The 18101-nt window shown below is 36.6% G+C and overlaps 3 protein-coding genes across 4 annotated transcripts; 2 read left to right on the plus strand and 1 right to left on the minus strand.

Moving 5' to 3' along the window:
• Positions 1 to 667: 667 nt before the first annotated feature.
• LOC140760412 (cytoplasmic tRNA 2-thiolation protein 1) lies at positions 668 to 6695 on the plus strand. Of its 2 annotated transcripts, none has more exons than XM_073097343.1 (10): positions 668 to 904; positions 1255 to 1369; positions 1509 to 1651; positions 2449 to 2568; positions 3058 to 3170; positions 3255 to 3347; positions 3449 to 3489; positions 5669 to 5735; positions 5940 to 6051; positions 6379 to 6695. In XM_073097343.1, the coding sequence occupies exons 1-10, from the start codon at positions 797 to 799 to the stop codon at positions 6550 to 6552; spliced, it is 1086 nt and encodes a 361-aa protein (XP_072953444.1). In that variant the 5' UTR covers positions 668 to 796; the 3' UTR covers positions 6553 to 6695. The 2 variants fall into 2 exon arrangements, with proteins under 2 accessions (XP_072953444.1, XP_072953445.1); XM_073097344.1 differs by having other exon boundaries at positions 751 to 904; positions 1263 to 1369.
• Positions 6696 to 7121: 426 nt separating this feature from the next.
• Positions 7122 to 7666, plus strand: LOC140760314 (uncharacterized). Its single transcript, XM_073097236.1, has one exon. It carries the CDS (start codon positions 7192 to 7194, stop codon positions 7504 to 7506), a length of 315 nt encoding a protein of 104 aa, XP_072953337.1. The 5' UTR covers positions 7122 to 7191; the 3' UTR covers positions 7507 to 7666.
• A 341-nt stretch (positions 7667 to 8007) lies between these two features.
• Positions 8008 to 18075, minus strand: LOC140760458 (phenylalanine--tRNA ligase alpha subunit, cytoplasmic). The gene is made up of 18 exons (XM_073097394.1): positions 17826 to 18075; positions 17622 to 17744; positions 17446 to 17538; positions 14103 to 14159; positions 13268 to 13323; positions 12941 to 13033; positions 12405 to 12495; positions 12004 to 12041; positions 11863 to 11901; positions 11158 to 11234; positions 10992 to 11076; positions 10820 to 10919; positions 9988 to 10084; positions 9778 to 9849; positions 8958 to 9024; positions 8755 to 8880; positions 8443 to 8497; positions 8008 to 8371 (listed from the first exon to the last, which is right to left on the minus strand). Exons 1-18 carry the CDS (start codon positions 17970 to 17972, stop codon positions 8321 to 8323), a joined length of 1467 nt encoding a protein of 488 aa, XP_072953495.1. The 5' UTR covers positions 17973 to 18075; the 3' UTR covers positions 8008 to 8320.
• Between the last annotated feature and the right edge of the window lie 26 nt (positions 18076 to 18101).

Here is an 18101-nt window from a genome sequence, read left to right on the forward strand (position 1 = left end):
GCAGACCAGCAGAGGAATAGGAATAGGAATAGGAATAGAGGAGGAAGATTCGATGAATAACTCCGGGAATAAAATGCGGGGTGGGGGGAGTCACGTGGAGCTAGCAAGGAAGTGAGATATTGAGGTAGGCGTACTGCATAGGCTTGCTTATCACAAGAAAAGGAAGGTTGGTTTCCTGGTTCAAGATTTTCATGCGGAATGCGAGGTAGATCTTAGATGGCATAACACATAATAAATTTCCTTCACCTCGAAACGTGTGATAGCTTGCTACGAACTATGCAAGTACTCCCCCGTAAGTCTTGTCTTCATTTACATGCCTCTTCACAGTAAACTTTATGGGATATGGGATAGATTACACTAAATTCTATAAACTACTGCTATTCATTTTTATACGGACCGTATCATTTTTTATTATATAAATTTAACTTTCTAAATTATAAAATAATAAAAATATATTACATAATAATTATTATTTTTTAATCTTTAATTGTTCTCTATTTTTTTTTCTTCTTTTTTAAAATAAAGGGGATAATATGTAATGGTCCTAGATTGTCTAATATGATAATTTATGCGAAATTAACTTCACTTTTTTTCATTTTGATTTTCGAAATTCCACTCTCTTACCCTGAACAGACCAAAGTCGGTGCTTACTATCGACAACCTCCTATTCAGATGCCGAGTTTACGAAAATTTCCATGTTCGCGTCCGCACCAAGCAAACCGCTGATCTCCTTCTTACTCTCCGTCTTAAACCCTCAATCCAGTGCAAATCCTCGAAACTCTAAAAGTCCGTTGCCATGGAGGACGGTGGGGGAGGAGCGAAGTCTACGAGGTTGGCGGTTCGCCTGTGTTCCATCTGCAACCAGAGGAAGCCCGCCTTGAAACGACCCAAAACCCTAGAACAGGTGCTTTGCGCTCCTCATTCTACTATTTTCTTTTTCTTTCTTTCTTGGAGATATGATTTGAATCGCTTGTTACGCTATGCGAGGAAGAAGAAGAAAAGATGGCCTTTACGAAGTTAGAGTGTTTCTATGATATGCTTGCAGCCTATTTCTTAGATTTATTAATGTCCAGGCCTAAAAAATTAAGAGAGATAATGCTTTTGAAAATGAGCTCGTACTTGTTTAATTGCACCCACTGCCATATAGATTCCTCTTGATGTTTGATGCTGATACTTACTATATGTAGGTACATAACTTTCATCTGAAAGAAAGTTACCTACTAAATCGCCAATTATTAATGCACGATACTTTAGATATGTAGGGAATGTTTCTATTGTGTCTTTGAGGAGGAGATTCATGAAGTTATTATTGATAATAATTTGTTTAAAGCCGGGGAACGTGTAGCAATTGCGGCTTCTGGAGGAAAAGGTGTGTGTTCAATCTCATGTTTTATTGATGCATTTAGTTGATCTGCGAAGACCCAGAAGTTCAAACAAATTGTTTACTTGTTTCTCATGCCAGAACCTCACAGTGAAATTGGACCTCAGACGTATGCATTCTTTTGCAGATTCGACTGTTCTTGCTTATGTATTATCGGAATTAAATGATCGGCACAATTATGGCCTAGATCTTTTCCTTTTATCAGTTGATGAAGGCATCACTGGTTACAGGGATGACTCACTTGAAACTGTCAAAAGAAATGAAGTACAGGTTTGTTGATTTATTGTTGTCTCATTTATTTGATCAAACTGTTCATCAGAAATTGGAAAGGAGATGTTCTTTGTTGTTTACTTTATGCATGTTTGATGATTGATGAACTGTTAATAGGCACTCCTAGGGTCATAAACCCTTGAGTTTGATACTTTTTCTTCTTCTACTGACAGTTAGAAATGTTCTATCTTTTTGTTGTCACCAAGTCAACTAAGGCATTATTGTTTTGTTCGGATGACAGTTCTTTGGTTAAGGTTATTTTATGACTTCATAGATGCATTTGCACATGTTATGCACTCTTGCAGGGGAAAAAACCCTGAATATAGGAAGTTGGGAACGTTGGTCTTATGTTGCAATATCTTCATTCATTGAAAACCATGACTTTGTTGTTGCATGATTTTTTAGAAGATACAGGAAGTTTTTTTTAAACTATTTTCCAACTTGGATCTTTCATTTTGTTATCTAGATATGGTCTGGAAAACTCGATTCAATGTCATCCACTTATCTTTCCTTGAGTTAATACGACTAGCTTTGTTGGAAGTTGACTTTAGGCCTCTGTTTTAAAAAGCCATTATAGTGAAGTGAAATAAGCTGCTCAAAATCCAAACTTCATGTTTTTTTCCCTCTGTTTGCATTTGGCTTCTGGATAATGTAGATTTATGAGTTTATCTTTAATCCATGTTTCTTTATCGTCTTTAATGTTGATATCGCCATACCAGCAACTCTAAATTTACATATATTTCATCATTTAAAAGTTTTTGAAAAATCTCTTCCTGACAAGGTCTACCTTTTTGCAGTATGGTTTGCCACTAAAAATAGTCTCATACAAGGACTTATATGGTTGGACAATGGATGATATAGTGAAGGCAATAGGCCTAAAAAACAATTGCACATTTTGTGGTGTTTTCCGCCGTCAGGTACTTAATGTTGTTAAAATATCAAGTGTGTAGTTTTTCTTCTGTTATAACTTTTCTGCTAAAGTGCATTTGTAATGTCACATTTGTGGACTGTCTATGATAAAACTGATAAAGTTGGAAGTATATGATTGGCAGCTTTGATGTAGAGCCTAGAGAGCATATCACACAAATGGATCTGTATGATGTTGATTAATCCACGGAAGATCAGAATTTAACAATAACATGTATATGAGAATTAGAGTTGTTCCAACTTAATTGGACTTGTATAACGCTCATAAAAAATAATCTTATCTAATGCTAGAACTTTTTGGAATATTGACCTTATAACATAGCCAAGTATCTTTGTTTAACTTTAACTTTTTGTTATTCCGGGTATTCCTGCTTGGCCACTGTCGTTTGATCTTTTATATGCAATTGTAAGGTCTAGTATCCACCTTACAAGGACAAGGATCCATCTTGAAGTTAATGTCAATCAATAATCCTTTTCAGGCCTTAGATCGGGGTGCTGCACTCATGAAAGCAGACAAGCTCGTTACCGGGCATAATGCAGATGATATTGCAGAAACTGTGTTGCTGAATATTTTGCGTGGTGATATTGCTAGGTGAAATATCAGGTGCAGATGTTTTAATTTCTTCCATTTGCCATCATGACATGGCTTTTAAATTGATTTTATGATATTATGTAGGTTAAGTAGATGTACATTCATAACTACTGGTGAAGATGGACCTATTCCAAGATGCAAGCCTTTCAAATATACCTATGAGAAAGAGATTGTCATATATCCTTCACATTAAGTTCTATATTTTACATACTGGTGGTATTATTAGTTTTCCCCTTCTGCAACTATTTGATGATTAGGAACCCTTGACTGATTTCTACGTATGCATATTTCAAGAAGCTGGACTACTTTTCAACAGAATGTAATATCTCAATTCCATTATGTTCTTTTAAACTTAAAGATTACCATACTCCCTTTGAGAAACTATTTGTTGATTTAGGTTTTATAAAATTCCTGAGAAATTGTTGTTTCTTCTGATATCATGACTGATGTATTAGTATTCAAAACACTGAACTATTTACTGAAGTAACGGAACACAATATGTCAATCTCCTGGACAATTGTAGCTTAACTTTACCAAACTTTTCTGTTGATATAGGCATCTCATAGTCAGGTAATGAAATTATATGTTTTATATGGGTTGTAGAAATTGACATGATTTCAATTGATAAGAAATGTACTTTAACATGGATTGCCATGCCCATTGGCATGGTTGGCATGGGTCGATACATATCGTACTAGTAAATTATAGGCACTGATATGGGGGGAGGTATCTTGATACACTCTAATGGCCACCCATGCCAACTTGCGGCACAAGTAATTGAGTATATCTTACTTTAAACAACTTAATTTAGGGTCTCTTTCATCCCTTCATTACCTTTTTGTATTATGGTGCTTGATTTAATAAATTATACTTCACATTTTATAAATTAAAGGGCCTCGTTTATTTAGAAATAAAATCAATTCTAGAATAGATATTTCTCTTTATTATTCCCAAAATGAGATCTTTATTCTAAGAATAATTATTTTTGTGCTCATTTATATTTTAGAATAAGGGTGTAATAATTATCTTTGATGTGGTATAAAGTGAAGAAAAAGATTAAAAAAAAGGATATTTTATTTTTTAAATTACCATAAATATCCTTTGATTTAATATAAAAGGAAAAGATAGGAAAAATATGTTTCGTTTTTTAAATTACCATGAATATCTTTTGATTGATATGAAGTAGGTTGATGGGATAGATATCAAAGATAAATTAGTAATTGAGTTAGTGTGGCATAAGATATAATTTGATGAATAGTGTTTGTATTTTAGTCTTTTAGAATGGGGTTATTCTAATGTTTAGTTGTTATTTTAGAATAAAGAGTTGTATTCCATAATATAAAAAAATTATTCTTGAAGTGAGCGAAGCTTAAATTTCTGAAGTTATTTACCCCGACTTAGAAGACTCGAAAAAAAATGAGAAAAAATGAGATTAAAATATAATTGCATATGTTACACTAATATCTAGTGTTGAAGGACTTTATATTAGCCCTTAAAACCTATTTTAAAACTAAAAAGGATTAAAGATTTTTTTATTCAAATTTTAAGAGTCTTAACCAACAATACTTACCGTGCCAAGCCAAGGTCAGCATGCCTCACCTTTGGCAAGGCATATTTTATGTTTTTATGTGCTATAAGTCTTGGACTTAGTTTATGACTTGGAATATCTGCTAGACTGCTACTAATTTTCACTCACTCACTAATTCCCAGTTTTGTTGCCTATTCAATCAACAACAATATAGGACACGAGTAATATACATGGACAATTATGACAAATTTCAGGTTTTAGTTAATTGAGGTGAAATTTTAAAGATAAGCATCTATTTTCTTTGTACTACAAGTCATATGAATCTGTGTTTCACTGGAAAGTAGGTTGCCAATAATAAAGTGCAATCCTATTCTCTATCCATGATAGTTAATGAAACTTATGGATGACATGAGAAGATCTTAAAGATGACTTTTCAAGGAGTGTTGGATGATCTACTAGTGAGCTGTTCTTTACTGGAGGATAAGGGGAGCATGATCTGTAGTTAAGATTTGAGAAGTTGCAATAGATTGTAATGAAAATAATGAGATATTAGGGGCTGCAGGCCTTGTTTCTTAAAAATCTACAATCAATTTATTGCACTTTTTTTTTTCATCTTTCCAAATTGCTGTATATGGATTCAGAGATTCATCTTCTACGTAAATAAACACCGTGCATCAGCCATTACATTTATAATTTATTACTCAAATGCCTGCTAGTCTATTCTTGTATAGCAGAACAAATTATACTATTACAGTGCCTATTCTGTCTAGAGTTGATTTTGAAAAAGGTGATTACTTTTACGAGACTTTATTTTATGATAGATACTCATTTTTTAGCATCTATCTTTCTATTTGGAGCTAACCTGTTTTATTGTTGAGCCACTAATACAATGTGTTTGTTGTTATTAACTCACATATTTTATTCTCTTTCTATTTGAACGATCCCTGACAGAATAATATTTGTGATACAGGCATTTATTCCCCAAATGCATATCGTGGCTTTGCTCGTGAATTCATTAAAGATTTGGAAAGATTAAGGTAAGATTTAACATTTTTCCTTCATTATGAAAGATGCACTCATTTGAGAGCACTACTTTCCATTTCTTGCGCATGAACTAGCTTACATCTGCAAGGCATTTAGCTATTTTATAATATTATTATCCAGAGTGCATATCAATATGCTAATATTGCTCTTGAACGTCTTCCCTACCATATTCAAAGTGAAATTCCTGAATGGTGCAGGCCTCGAGCTATACTTGATATCATCCGGTCGGGTGAAAATTTTAGAATATCTACATCTACAAAGATGCCGGAGCAAGGAACATGCGAACGATGTGGATACATTTCTAGCCAGGTACAATCAGATATCATTTTCTCAACGAGTAAATTTTGTTGTTTATCCAGAGTCATTAGTGATATCTTTGAGATATCAGCAGTTAGAGTGCTTTCTAAATGATATTATGCTGCATTTGATGAAAATTAATATTATGCAAAAAGACTTGCAGAAACATAAGCATAGACTTCGAATGAAAATACATCCCATCCTCCAATTTGATTCAGCATTCTTTGTAAAAGATAATGGCAATATACATGATACAACAATTATATCTTATGTTCTTTGATTGTTAGCATGTCTTTGATTTTTCTTTCTTTATTTATTTGTTTTGCTTGCAACTTGCAGAAATTGTGTAAAGCATGCGTTTTGCTGGAAGGATTGAATCGAGGCCTACCAAAACTTGGTATTGGAAGGACTAAAGGCCAGAATGGAGTTAACAAGGATGGAGTGCAGAGAGTTCCGCAGTCCCAAAAGAATAGATTGAGCTTACAAAGCAAGCACGGAAACCTCGATTTCTGAACATCTGTATCAGTATTACTCCCTAACAATGAACAATGACTATATTACCTGCCCTGGAAAAGGAAATGGATATTCTTATGAAATGCTCATTATTTTTGTTCCTACCCGAACATAATCGGATAACATGCTTTTTATGCTGCTTATATGGCTCTTCTCGAAATCTATAAACAGAGGTAGGTTTGACGCATACCTTATTTGAGGTATGTGATATGTCTACTATGAACAGAGGTATGCGAAATCTATAAACAGAGGTTTTATCTGAGGTGTGTGATATGTCTACTATTAAGCTAGAATCTAAGTGGATTAAGCACCAATCCATACCTTATTTCTTCTTGTAGTTAAGGCCCTGACTTCTTTTGCACTGTTTTTAAATCCACCTGATTGAAATTTTCATTTAACCACCAAATTCAGATTTAATGAAAAATAGAGGGGGTTTAATAACAATAGAATTAGTAGTAGTGGCAAGGTGTGAACCATAATATGATAAAATACGACTTATTGTCCACGTGCATAGCACGTGGATGTCTCCATTTGAAGCGTCCCTATTCCCTAAATTAAAGCTAAAACCCCCTCCCCCTCCTCCCTGTCTCTCTCTTCTCTCCTCCTCCGCCCCCCAAATCTCTCACGCGCTTGAATCGGATGGAAGGCGACGTCGGCGGCTTCGGCCGGAAGAGGCGGCCGCTAGGGTTGCTGAAGAACGCGATGAAGCGGAAGGACGGGTTCGTGCAGCTGTTCCTGATGACCGGGATCCTCATGCTGAGCCTGCGTTCACTGGGACAGAAGTACCGCATCAATGAGCTCTCTAACGACACCGCCGACCTCCGTGGTGAGCGCGACGCCCTCACCTACCGGATGAAACGCCTCAAGGAAGACCTCCGCCGCGAGGCCGACGGAGACACCTCCGGCATCCTCGCCTCCCACCTCAACACCCTCTTCCGCGACTCCTCCGACTGATCTCGGAATCACTTGTAAGGCCCAACTGGGGGTTTCCGTTTTGGTATCTTAGATTGTCTTTTTTTCTCGTCACCAATGAGATGTTTGTGAAAATGCCCCAAAGAATAACTCGTTTGTCTTGCGAAAGAACAGCATGAATGAATGACAGATATCTCTTATGCGCCGTGAAGGCAAGCAAGATCTATAATACCTAACAGGTCTAAATGAGTTTAAGATCTGTCTTATATAGTTTTTTTTTTAAAAAAAAAATCTATAATCATATTATTTCTTCTTCTTTTTGTGTTCTTCGCAATCCATATTTTGGGATCACGCAGCTCGAACGCATATGCTACTCACTACAAAACCTCAAAAGATAGACTAAACCATGGAGTAATTGTTCTCAGGGGCAATTCAAATTCAGTTTATTAGAGCATAACGACGAACTCGGAACTCATCAGATTCTGGAATTGGATGAGAATAATTCAATCAATGTGGACAGGTTACCTTTAAATGATTGAGCAGTGATCACTAAAGAATTCTTTGAACTTATGGCCAAAACAGCTCATTTTACATATATCATGATGGTAAAAGTAAACACACCATCAATGCTGAAAGTTGATACCAATGATGGACTGATCAGACTTGACATGTTTCATGTTTGTATAGAGTAAACACATCTAAAACTGAAGAAAGTAACATGAATCACTTGATTTGATAGAAAAAGAAAACAGAGTCCATACTCTCATTCTAATTTAAGCAGACTTCTCTCAAACAATTTAAATAGACATAATTTGAATCGGACGTCTCTTTGGTGCAAACTGCTTCAATCGATCAACTACAGACCCAAGCGGCACATTGGGCTGCGCTTTATTATTTCGAAATCGACCTGCAGAAGATTGGAAAGAAAGTTAGTTCCAGACCATTCTAAGCTTATTATGTGTTCAACAACGTTAATACCTTTGGCCCAAAGAGATCTCTGATGTTATCAATCCCGTAGAGAATCATTGTAGGTCTGGATTATGAAAAACGGGAAGACAAGTCAGTACTTTAACCTTTAGATAGCAATATTCAATAATTCAGCCTCTTAATCTATATGAACTAGGCTAATGGACCAAAGACATGTTTCAGGGGAAAAAAAACCGAGAAAAATGGTTTGAATAAAATTCGCCTTTAGTGGTGGTGTTCCCTGAATAAAGCTAGAGTGCGCAACATTGAGATGCTCTGCAGTCCAAAATATAATGCTAAAGAGGAAAATAAAGATAGATATACCTCTCAAGGGAAAGACCCCATGCAATAACGTTAACATCTTCAGGGAGTCCCATGGGAAGCAGCATTTCTGGTCTAAACATGCCAGAGTTTCCAACTTCTACCCATTTCTTCAAACCATCATGATAACTGAAACAAACCAAATTTCCTGAAGTGCAAAGAGAGGAAAATAAAGCTCAATTTTTTGCTAAAGAAAAGTTCCTCACCTGAATATTTCCATGCTTGGTTCAGTGTACGGATTGTAAGCAGGCTTGAATCGCAGCTTTGACATCCCTAGAAGCAAGGGTAACAGTGACAGGAGGTGAAATGTTTAGCAAATAAAATTCTTAAATCTTATTGCACAAAAAGAGAAGAGTCCACCTAAAATGTGCACATAGATATTAACCTGCATATCTGCCAGAGTTCTATGCAAATAAAAGCAATCAGAAAGTAATGTACAAAATTAAAAATGCAACAATCAGGCTATTTTGGAGTTATAAGGTCAGAGATCAGTTTGAGAAGGATTTCAAATTGATGACCTGTCTGTTTTGACTCAACAGGATGGCCCCCCTCTCCGCACCCCACAAACCAAGAAGATTGGTGGATAGAGCCTGAATAACTCTCTAATGTTGACCAAGTGTAACCAAATGCGGCCATGAGAAGCAGACCAAGGATAAAATGCAAGGTCACTCAAAGAACCAGTTGATTTCAGAGGAGCATCAAGATCAACCAATCACCTTATGAGAAGTTGCCTTCAATTCATCTATAGACTTTCAAGATTATGGAACTTGGAATTTGGCTTTGTAACAATAAAAAAGGTATTCTTACTAATAAGTAGCATTCAAACTCCTCAGTTTGCCCAAAGTTGTCTCGGCTGGAAAACAACAATTCTGTGTTGAATGCTTGACTCTAAATTTAATAGGAATTTTTAACTATATAATACCATCACTAGTTCTTGGACTGCATATGGAAATCACAAACTTCCTAATGCAACAAAAACAAAGTTAAGGGTATAATAGCATCCTGCCACAGAACACAATGTCATACCAAGGCGCGAAAAGAAGTCCTCCAACACTCCAAGCAAATCACCAAGAGTTAACCCACGATCACAAATTAGACCTGAAATCAGAGAGCACGTTGTCCAAATAGTTTATAACTTTGTAAGTGCTGGATGACCTTTCAGGATCTCTTTATCAAATTTCTCATACTAACAACGAGAAAAGAGAGTTATTCTTACTAAGGAAAATTTCTCATTACCCTCAATTTGATGGAATTCAGCAAGATGAGTTCGGTCCACTGCTTCATTACGGAAAACACGGTCTATAGAATAATATCTCTTGGGGCTAAAAAGTTGCTGAAGACAATAATCTTTTATTACTATACTATGCAGTAAATAAGAGAATAAAAAGTTCAACAGACAAAGCATATGCCACAACAGATTTCCTATCATGAAACTTCAACAGAGAATAATATGCTAAACCCTTAAATCTGAACCAACACATTATCATTTACATTTTTTGCATGAAGCAAATACAGTTCAAACTTCAAAAGGTCAGTAATCTAACACAATCTTTCACAACTGCCAATACATAATCCAGTGCCACGTTTAAGTCTTTGTGAAATTCATTTTGGCGTAAGCTATGTTAAATACACAATACCACAAGGAAGTAACCCAAAAGGTAAATGTGATATCGGAGATTCTGAAAGAAAATGAATTCCTTCAACTACTGCAAGTGGTCCACTGGTCTTTTGGTGCACACAGAACAAATGAGTTGAAACATATGGTAGATGTCATCTCTCACTCTTTCCTCATTCCTTTCAATGAAACTTAAAATCCATAACATTCTGGGTCTCTCTTAACCAAATTAATGCCCAAATAATAACTTGGTTACTAGTCCATAAGAGCAAATGTGTGAAGTTCTATTTTTGACTATTTTATTAATTCTTTATAAACTTCAATACATCACCCACAGCTTACACGAGCAAAAACAGAGGTCACTAGTACTTTGCCAAATTTAAGCGAACCAAACTATATTATATAACTGAAGGGACACTAAAAAAGCAGTGATTAGAAATCTATTTAATGGACCTGTTGAGCAAGCTTGTACAGCATTCTAGTGGAAACTGCAGTTGTGTGAGTGCGGAGGAGGTTCTTTTCTGCTTCATCTCTTTTCCAGTCATATCCATATCTGAGGAGCGCATGGCTCGAGTCAGAAACTTCTACATGGGTGATTCATATAAACAGAAGTAGAAGTGCATACCCTTTAGATCCATAACCACCAAATTCATGAACACGCTTCACCTTGTCAACATAATCTTCAGGCAATTGTCTGGTGGTAGCAGGAACTGCCAAAATTTAATCATGAAAAGAGTCTTCTTTGCAAAAGGCATTGCAGCATGTAATGTTGTAGGATTTCAAAACGGTACCTTTGAGAAAAAATGTATCATGTGAATCACGGGCAGGGTGCTGTTGAGGCTGGAATAATGCATCAAAATTCCAAAAGCTGCAGACGAGAGGATAACCAGCGATCAGTCCGTTGTACTACCCACTGTTTATCTGATTCATAGGATGCCATAAAGACTAAAGAGAAAGTATGTTTTTGTTAGCTAAAAATGCAAATAGTATAGACCATTTTTGCAGCAAGTTTCTTTAGCATAAAATATCCTATATGGGATTTTGCTAAGAGGTATTCCCAGCATAACTGTACATAAATACATATATGTATAATATCTATTAAACTAGATTACTCATTTATATAAACATGTGGGCAAACATACATAGTGAGATGTGTATGACTGAATAACTGCAAGGCACGGATGACCAGTTAGTACTAGGAAAACATCAAATAAGCCTTAGGAGATCAGAGCCATTGAAGTCACATATTTCCTAACTGTAGATTGGAAACAAACATTACAATTTAACTTGAAGTCTTGAACACTGATAATCTATGATGTGATTCTCAAGGGAAAAGTACTTTTCCTAAATTCTCCAGATGGACCACAGGTATACTGATGTTTCATGTATATATATAAATATATATATATATATGTAAGAATGTGTATCCCCAGTTTCTGCCTGTGATCAATCTAATAACAGTAAGAAGACAAATGTATTTGAGGAGAAATTTATACCTGCTTTCTACAAAATTATTAGTTGGCATCTCCTCAAAACTGCATCAAGTCATGCAGAGTGCATCAAGCAGTAATACAGAGTAACAAGCAATAGAGCTTATGGTATATGTAATCAGCGAAAAACAATTTATTATCATTTACCCCATTTGGAGAAAGATATTCTGGATTGCCTCACGGACCTGAAAGGCAGTACAGCAAAAATTAAGATACATCAACTGATTTAATTTTCTTTTGGTATCTCCTAAAGAAAAAGGAGAAGGTCAACTTTAAGAATAAATACTAAGATGAAATGTAATATCTATTTCAATTAATATTAGCAGGTCTTCATTAATTTGTATAATAAACATGGAAATAATAGAAACAAAGAATACCTAGGTAGAAGTGCCTGTCTTATAAGTGCATTTTACTTTCCTTACAAATATCCAGGTAGAAGCGTCTATCAAATTAATCCAGCTTATGATTGTCATAAAAGCTATATGGCTTGAACCCGACATATGAATTATTTGATTTTTAAAAAGGAAAAGAGATGGGCTTAACCATGCCTCAAGCAAAGGATGCATATAACCAATTTGGATTGGCTGCACTTGAGCATCGAGGTTATATTCTTTAAACTCCAGATCCTTCCAGTCACCCCTTCAAAACACAAAATTGAATAGTTCAAAAGTTAAACTCAAGTGCAAACTCCTCTACAATATAGACATAGATATTAAGACTACTATATCTCTCAAAATTATATATTAACCAGTGCCACTGTCAAATAGATACTCTAAAAATGAGCATGTCCTGAGTATGGTTCCTATTTCCATAATAAATGCGAAAGAAACCATTTTAGCACCTTCAAACAACTGACAAAAGATTGGCAGTTTCACAATGGCATCTACAGATAGATATACACCGAGCTTCTTTAAAACATCACTCACTAGTTACCTAATTGGGAACATGCAAGTTACTTTGGTTGTCTCTCTAGAATGACAAATATAAGTATATTACAAACCTATGGTGCTGCAAACAAACAAATTATAGGAAATATTGAGTGGATAGTGAGTGCACTTCAAAGCTATATTATTACATAGAATACCTTTGCAGATGTTCTCGAGTCAAATCAGTTGCAGCCTTCTTCCTCTTCAAAACATACTTTGGACCTTTCCTTAAGGAATAACCTCTCCACGTGCTGTAGAAAGGTGTGGTGGAAAATTTATTCTCTTCAAGTGCAGTATATGGATGGGAAGAAAATTAAATTTGGACAGGATAGGATATATCATTATGGACCAGTATTATGATCATATAGAATGATATTACAAGTATACATGCTTGCCAAAGCAGAAATATCCGCATGAAGAAATTATAAAAATAAAACCTATAACCAGAAAAAATAATCTGAATATTGATGGGAAAGATATCTTACTACTTAGTGATAAGCTTTCTTCTCTTTAGATCATTGATAACTTTATCAGCAACAGCCTGTAACAGAACCAGTAGCAAATCAACAGCAAGTACTACATTACTATCTAATATCTACCATAAGGCAGGCGAATTTTGAATATCAAATGATATGAACACATAGTCATTGTGTCTATCTAGCCAACGTAAGGCTAGTGCTATCTGAGCTTGTTATACAGCATACACTATTAATTGCTTCAACTGACAAAGCTTAGGTTCAAAAGAATTTCTCATTTCCTGAATTGATATGCATTATCAATGAGGCACAGCTTTGAAATTTCAACAATCTGAGGAATCATAATATGAATACAGCAGTAATATCCAATGTATACTGTGAATTACCAAATAATTTCCTCTAATATCTGTACTTTTTGTAGAGAAAAACAAGATTTTAATGGAAGGTGATCCAAGGACCAAAGTAGAATGAATCTTGAGGTTCTATTGGAACTGAATAGATGGCCCATTATTTGCATGTTTAGTTCGTAACTCATGAGAAACAAGATTAAATAATAAATATTACAAAAGCATATAGTGTATAACCATTTTGACAAACTTCGCAGGCAAAGCAATGAATATACTCTAGCAACACTAATAGATGCAGTTATCATTATAAAATTGACGACGGGGTAATATCATGGGGCAAGATAGTATTTAGCCATCAATATGACCACAGATTTTTATATTACATATCTTTAAGAAAAGACCAGCATCTCAGCTATATATAATGATTAACGAAGCATTCATAATATTTTAAAACGAAGCCATATCAAGAGGAAAGAAGATGGATGTCAAGCAATAACCTCTCCGCCATCAATTCTTTTAAGTAGATCTTTGGTTTCATCCTTGACGCTTCCGACCTACAAAACAGACATACATATATAAAAAGATTGTTTTATGAAACGAGATTCGGGGACACTACATGCAAGTTCTATGATCTAATATTATGAGTCTAGCAATAGCTGCACAAATATGCACCTCTAAACAAACTGATATTTTATGGGTATCAAAGTGAGACCTTTAAGAATTTAAGACAATAATGAACTCTAAACAGTAAACAAAAGCAGAAATACAAAGTGGATAATTCTTATAGATGCAATGTCTTGCAATATTATGGTCATAGATTTGATGTGTCTGTTGCTAACGAAGAGAGGATACCATGCAAGGGAAAGATTCCAAGGGTGAAGCTTTGCCATCAATATATCACTATTTCAGCTGACTTCTACTTGTTAGACTTGGCTGGATGTGATATTATGCTGGGAGCTCAATGGATAGAAAAGCTGGGACCCATCACTTCGGACTTTTCCAATCTCACTATGCAGTTCGTGATAAACGATTCTCGCTAATGTTTGAAGAGAGGCAAGGCAAAGGATGGGGCTCTTGTCAAACAAAAAAGTTAGAAACTCTTCCTCATTGTAAGTTGTAACAACTGTTATCTAATACAATGTTCTTTATATACCCTCACAGAAGAAATCTCCCCTCCCCCAACTGAACTTCAAGCATTGTGATCTACATATGAAGATCTTTTGGAGAACCAAAGCACCTACCTCCCGCTCGCACTTGGAACCACAAAATTTCTCTAATTCATTGTGCCAAACTCATGGATTAAAAGCCCTATTGTTATCCTCATCTCCAAAAGTCTAAGCTAGAAAATTTTGGTGGCCGAGTTGTTGCACCTTGGAGTAATCCGACCCAGTCAGAGCCCTTTTGCTTCTCCCGCTCCTTTGGTACGCAAAAGAGCTGGCTCATGATGTGTTTGTGTGTATTATCAAGCCTTTAATCAACTGACTATCAAGGCCAAGTTTCCAATTCCCATGATTGAGGAATAAGTTGTCTGGCGCTTAAATATTTTTCAAAACTTGACCTTTGCTCGAGCTATCATCAAACTTCTCTGAAGCTGGAGGACATCCAGAAAACGACCTTTCATAATGCCTTTTGATTTAACTAATGCTCCTTCAACTTTCCAAGGACTTAAGAATGAAGTTTTCACCCTTACCTGAAAGTTTGTCCTTGTATTTTTCAACAACACACTTGTTTATAGTTCTAAATAAAAAGACCACGAGCAACATTTAATTTCATTTTGGATCTTCTTTGTTATAACCAATTGTATGTCAAAAGAAACAAGTGTGTTTTCGTTACTCTTTCTATTAGGTATTTAGGATATATCATAACCAAAGATGGAGTGACAGTTGATTCTGAAGATCAAATGTATGATCAAATGGCCTCAGCCCAAAAGTCTCAAGCACTCAAGGCATTTCTTGGCCTCACTAGGTATTACAGACACTTCATCCAAAACTATGGGAAGATAGTTAGACCTTTAACCGAGCTGTTGAAGAAGAACGCCTTCAAATAGTCTAATGATTCTACTGAAGCAATAACTCAACACCCTGTCTTATCAATCCCTTTCTCAAGGAACGCATCCAATCATTTTTTCCAGCAAAGCTCTCGAGGGAAAAAAAATTATTTCTCTCTACCTATGAAAAGGAACTGCTAGCACTTGGGCTGGCTGTGAGGAAGTGGTTAAAAAATTTCAATACCTATTTGGCAGAAAATTTGTGGTTAAAACTAATCACCAAAGGCTCAATTTGAAAGCTGGAACATCCGTGCAACAACAGTGCGCGTCAAAGTTGTTCGAGCATGATTTCACGGTAGATTATCACAGCGATTTTATTAATGTGGTGGTTGATGCTCTTTCTCACAAGCGGAAGGAAATATCATGGCACTTTCTACTCCAGTTCTGGATTGGTTGGAGGAAATAAAAAGAGAGCATGCAGCTGATTATCATGTGCAGACTTTGAGGCGAAGCTTCAGGAGGGCAGTTTGGACCCCACATGATTCAGAATGAAGGAAGGAATCCTTTTTTTTTTCATAGAGATAGGTTCTATCTCTCTCTGCACTCTCTTTTCATATCTAAAGTTTTTTATTTACTGCATGTTAGCCCACTAGGAGGGCATGCTCACTATCACAAGACTTATCAGAGAGTGAAGTCTGATTTTTATTGGTCCCTTGTGTTCATTAACTATTTCTGAAGAGAATTCTATCTCCAAGTCACTACCCTCATCAAGTCTTATGCTTACAATCCTCAATCTAACAAGGCCGTCGACAAATGCTTGTAGTACCTCCAAAGTTTTGTGGGCCTAAACCAAAGGGGGTAGTTGGTTATCCTTGCCTGAATTCTAGTTTAATACTAATTGCCATTCTCTTACGGGCCTAACACCTTATCAAGTGGTGTATGATGATCGGCACTACCCTCAACAAGTCCTCTGCTTACCATTCTCAATCTGACGACCAAACAAAGGTCGTCAACAAATGCTTGGAGTAGTACCTCCAAAGTTTTTGTGGGCTTAAACCAATAAATGGAGTAGTTGTTTATCCTTGCCTGAATTCTGATTTAATACTAATTGTCGTTCTTCTACGAGCCTAACACCTTTATCAAGTGGTGTATGGGGATCCTCCATGTCTTTTATCCTATGGCGGAGGAATTATGAAAGTTGACATTGTGGCGAAGGTTCTACACAGCCGTGAAGAGATAATGAAAGTCCTTAAAGAAAACTTGATTAAGGCACAGGAACACATGAAGACCATGATGGGCAAACACCGGATTGATCAGGAGCTTGAAGTAGGAAATTGGGTGTTTCTCCTTCTCCAACCCTATCGATAGCAAACTATCAATTTCAAGTCCAACCTCAAGCTGTCGTATAAGTGCTAAACCGCCTCATCGCCCGCTTTCTACCTAAGTTCTAGGCGATGTAGTGACGTGTGGTGACCGCTCGCTATCTTTGGCCGTCTTTAAAAACATTAGATATAAATATTTATTTATTTTTAAATATTTATATCAAAAATGTTAGACCGTCTTGTTGCTCACCGTCTGCATAGGCGCTAGGCAGTGCGTCTTATCGCTCACCATCTGCCTAGGCGGTCAGCAGTGGGGTGAGTGCCCACCACCAGTGGCCACACTGAGCATGACAAGACATGAAGATACATAACCCGTAGTTGCACATTTTGACAATAAAAAAACAGATGAAACCAATGGAACATAGTTGCATAGACACGATAGGAGTAAAAAATATCCAAAAGTCGGAAATAATTCCTGAGACAGTCAATTAACATCCAACTAATGATATTCTAAAGAAAGCAAAATCCCACCTTCTTAGTGACCAGATCCTTATCAAAGCCGACCCATTTGTTCTTCGCAGCCGCCTTGCTCCCAATTTCGAAAATCTCAGCACCCAACTTTACCTGAACCATGAATAAGAACAAGTTAAATTTTTCTCCTAAGTACATTTCCATCTAAACCGATGCAACGATAGATAAACGCTAACCTTGAGATCCGCCCTAGATATGCCCTCGGGAGGTATAGCCAAGAAGAACTGCACCTCCGGCGACCCATTCGCAGCATAAGACTTCCCTTCGTCCGTTAGTACCCATCTATCCTTCGTAATCTCCTGCAAAATTCCAAGAAAGATTGGCTTTTTGAGTGGACAGAGATCAGGGATTCTAGGGATTTTGCGAGCGGGAGGAAGGACCTTGGAGTCGACGATCTCGAAGCCCTTGAGGCTCTTGATGACGTTCTCGAGCTCGGTGTGGCCGACGCCGACGGAGGCGGCAAACTCGTGGGAGTCGGCGATCTCGTCGTTGGATTGAAGGAAGCCAAGGATGGCGTCCTCCGCCATTGTTGAGTTGGAAGCGAGGCGAGGCGAGGCGAGGCGATGGTTTGGAGGGTGACGGCTGAGTTTCCTGAGCTCGAGGTTTAGAAGAAAGATTTCAACTGCCGCGAATTTGATAGAAGACCTCATTCGTGG

This window comes from Typha angustifolia, chromosome 5 (assembly GCF_048772165.1).
Source record: "Typha angustifolia cultivar Huaian chromosome 5, ASM4877216v1, whole genome shotgun sequence".
Classification (NCBI taxonomy): domain Eukaryota; kingdom Viridiplantae; phylum Streptophyta; class Magnoliopsida; order Poales; family Typhaceae; genus Typha; species Typha angustifolia.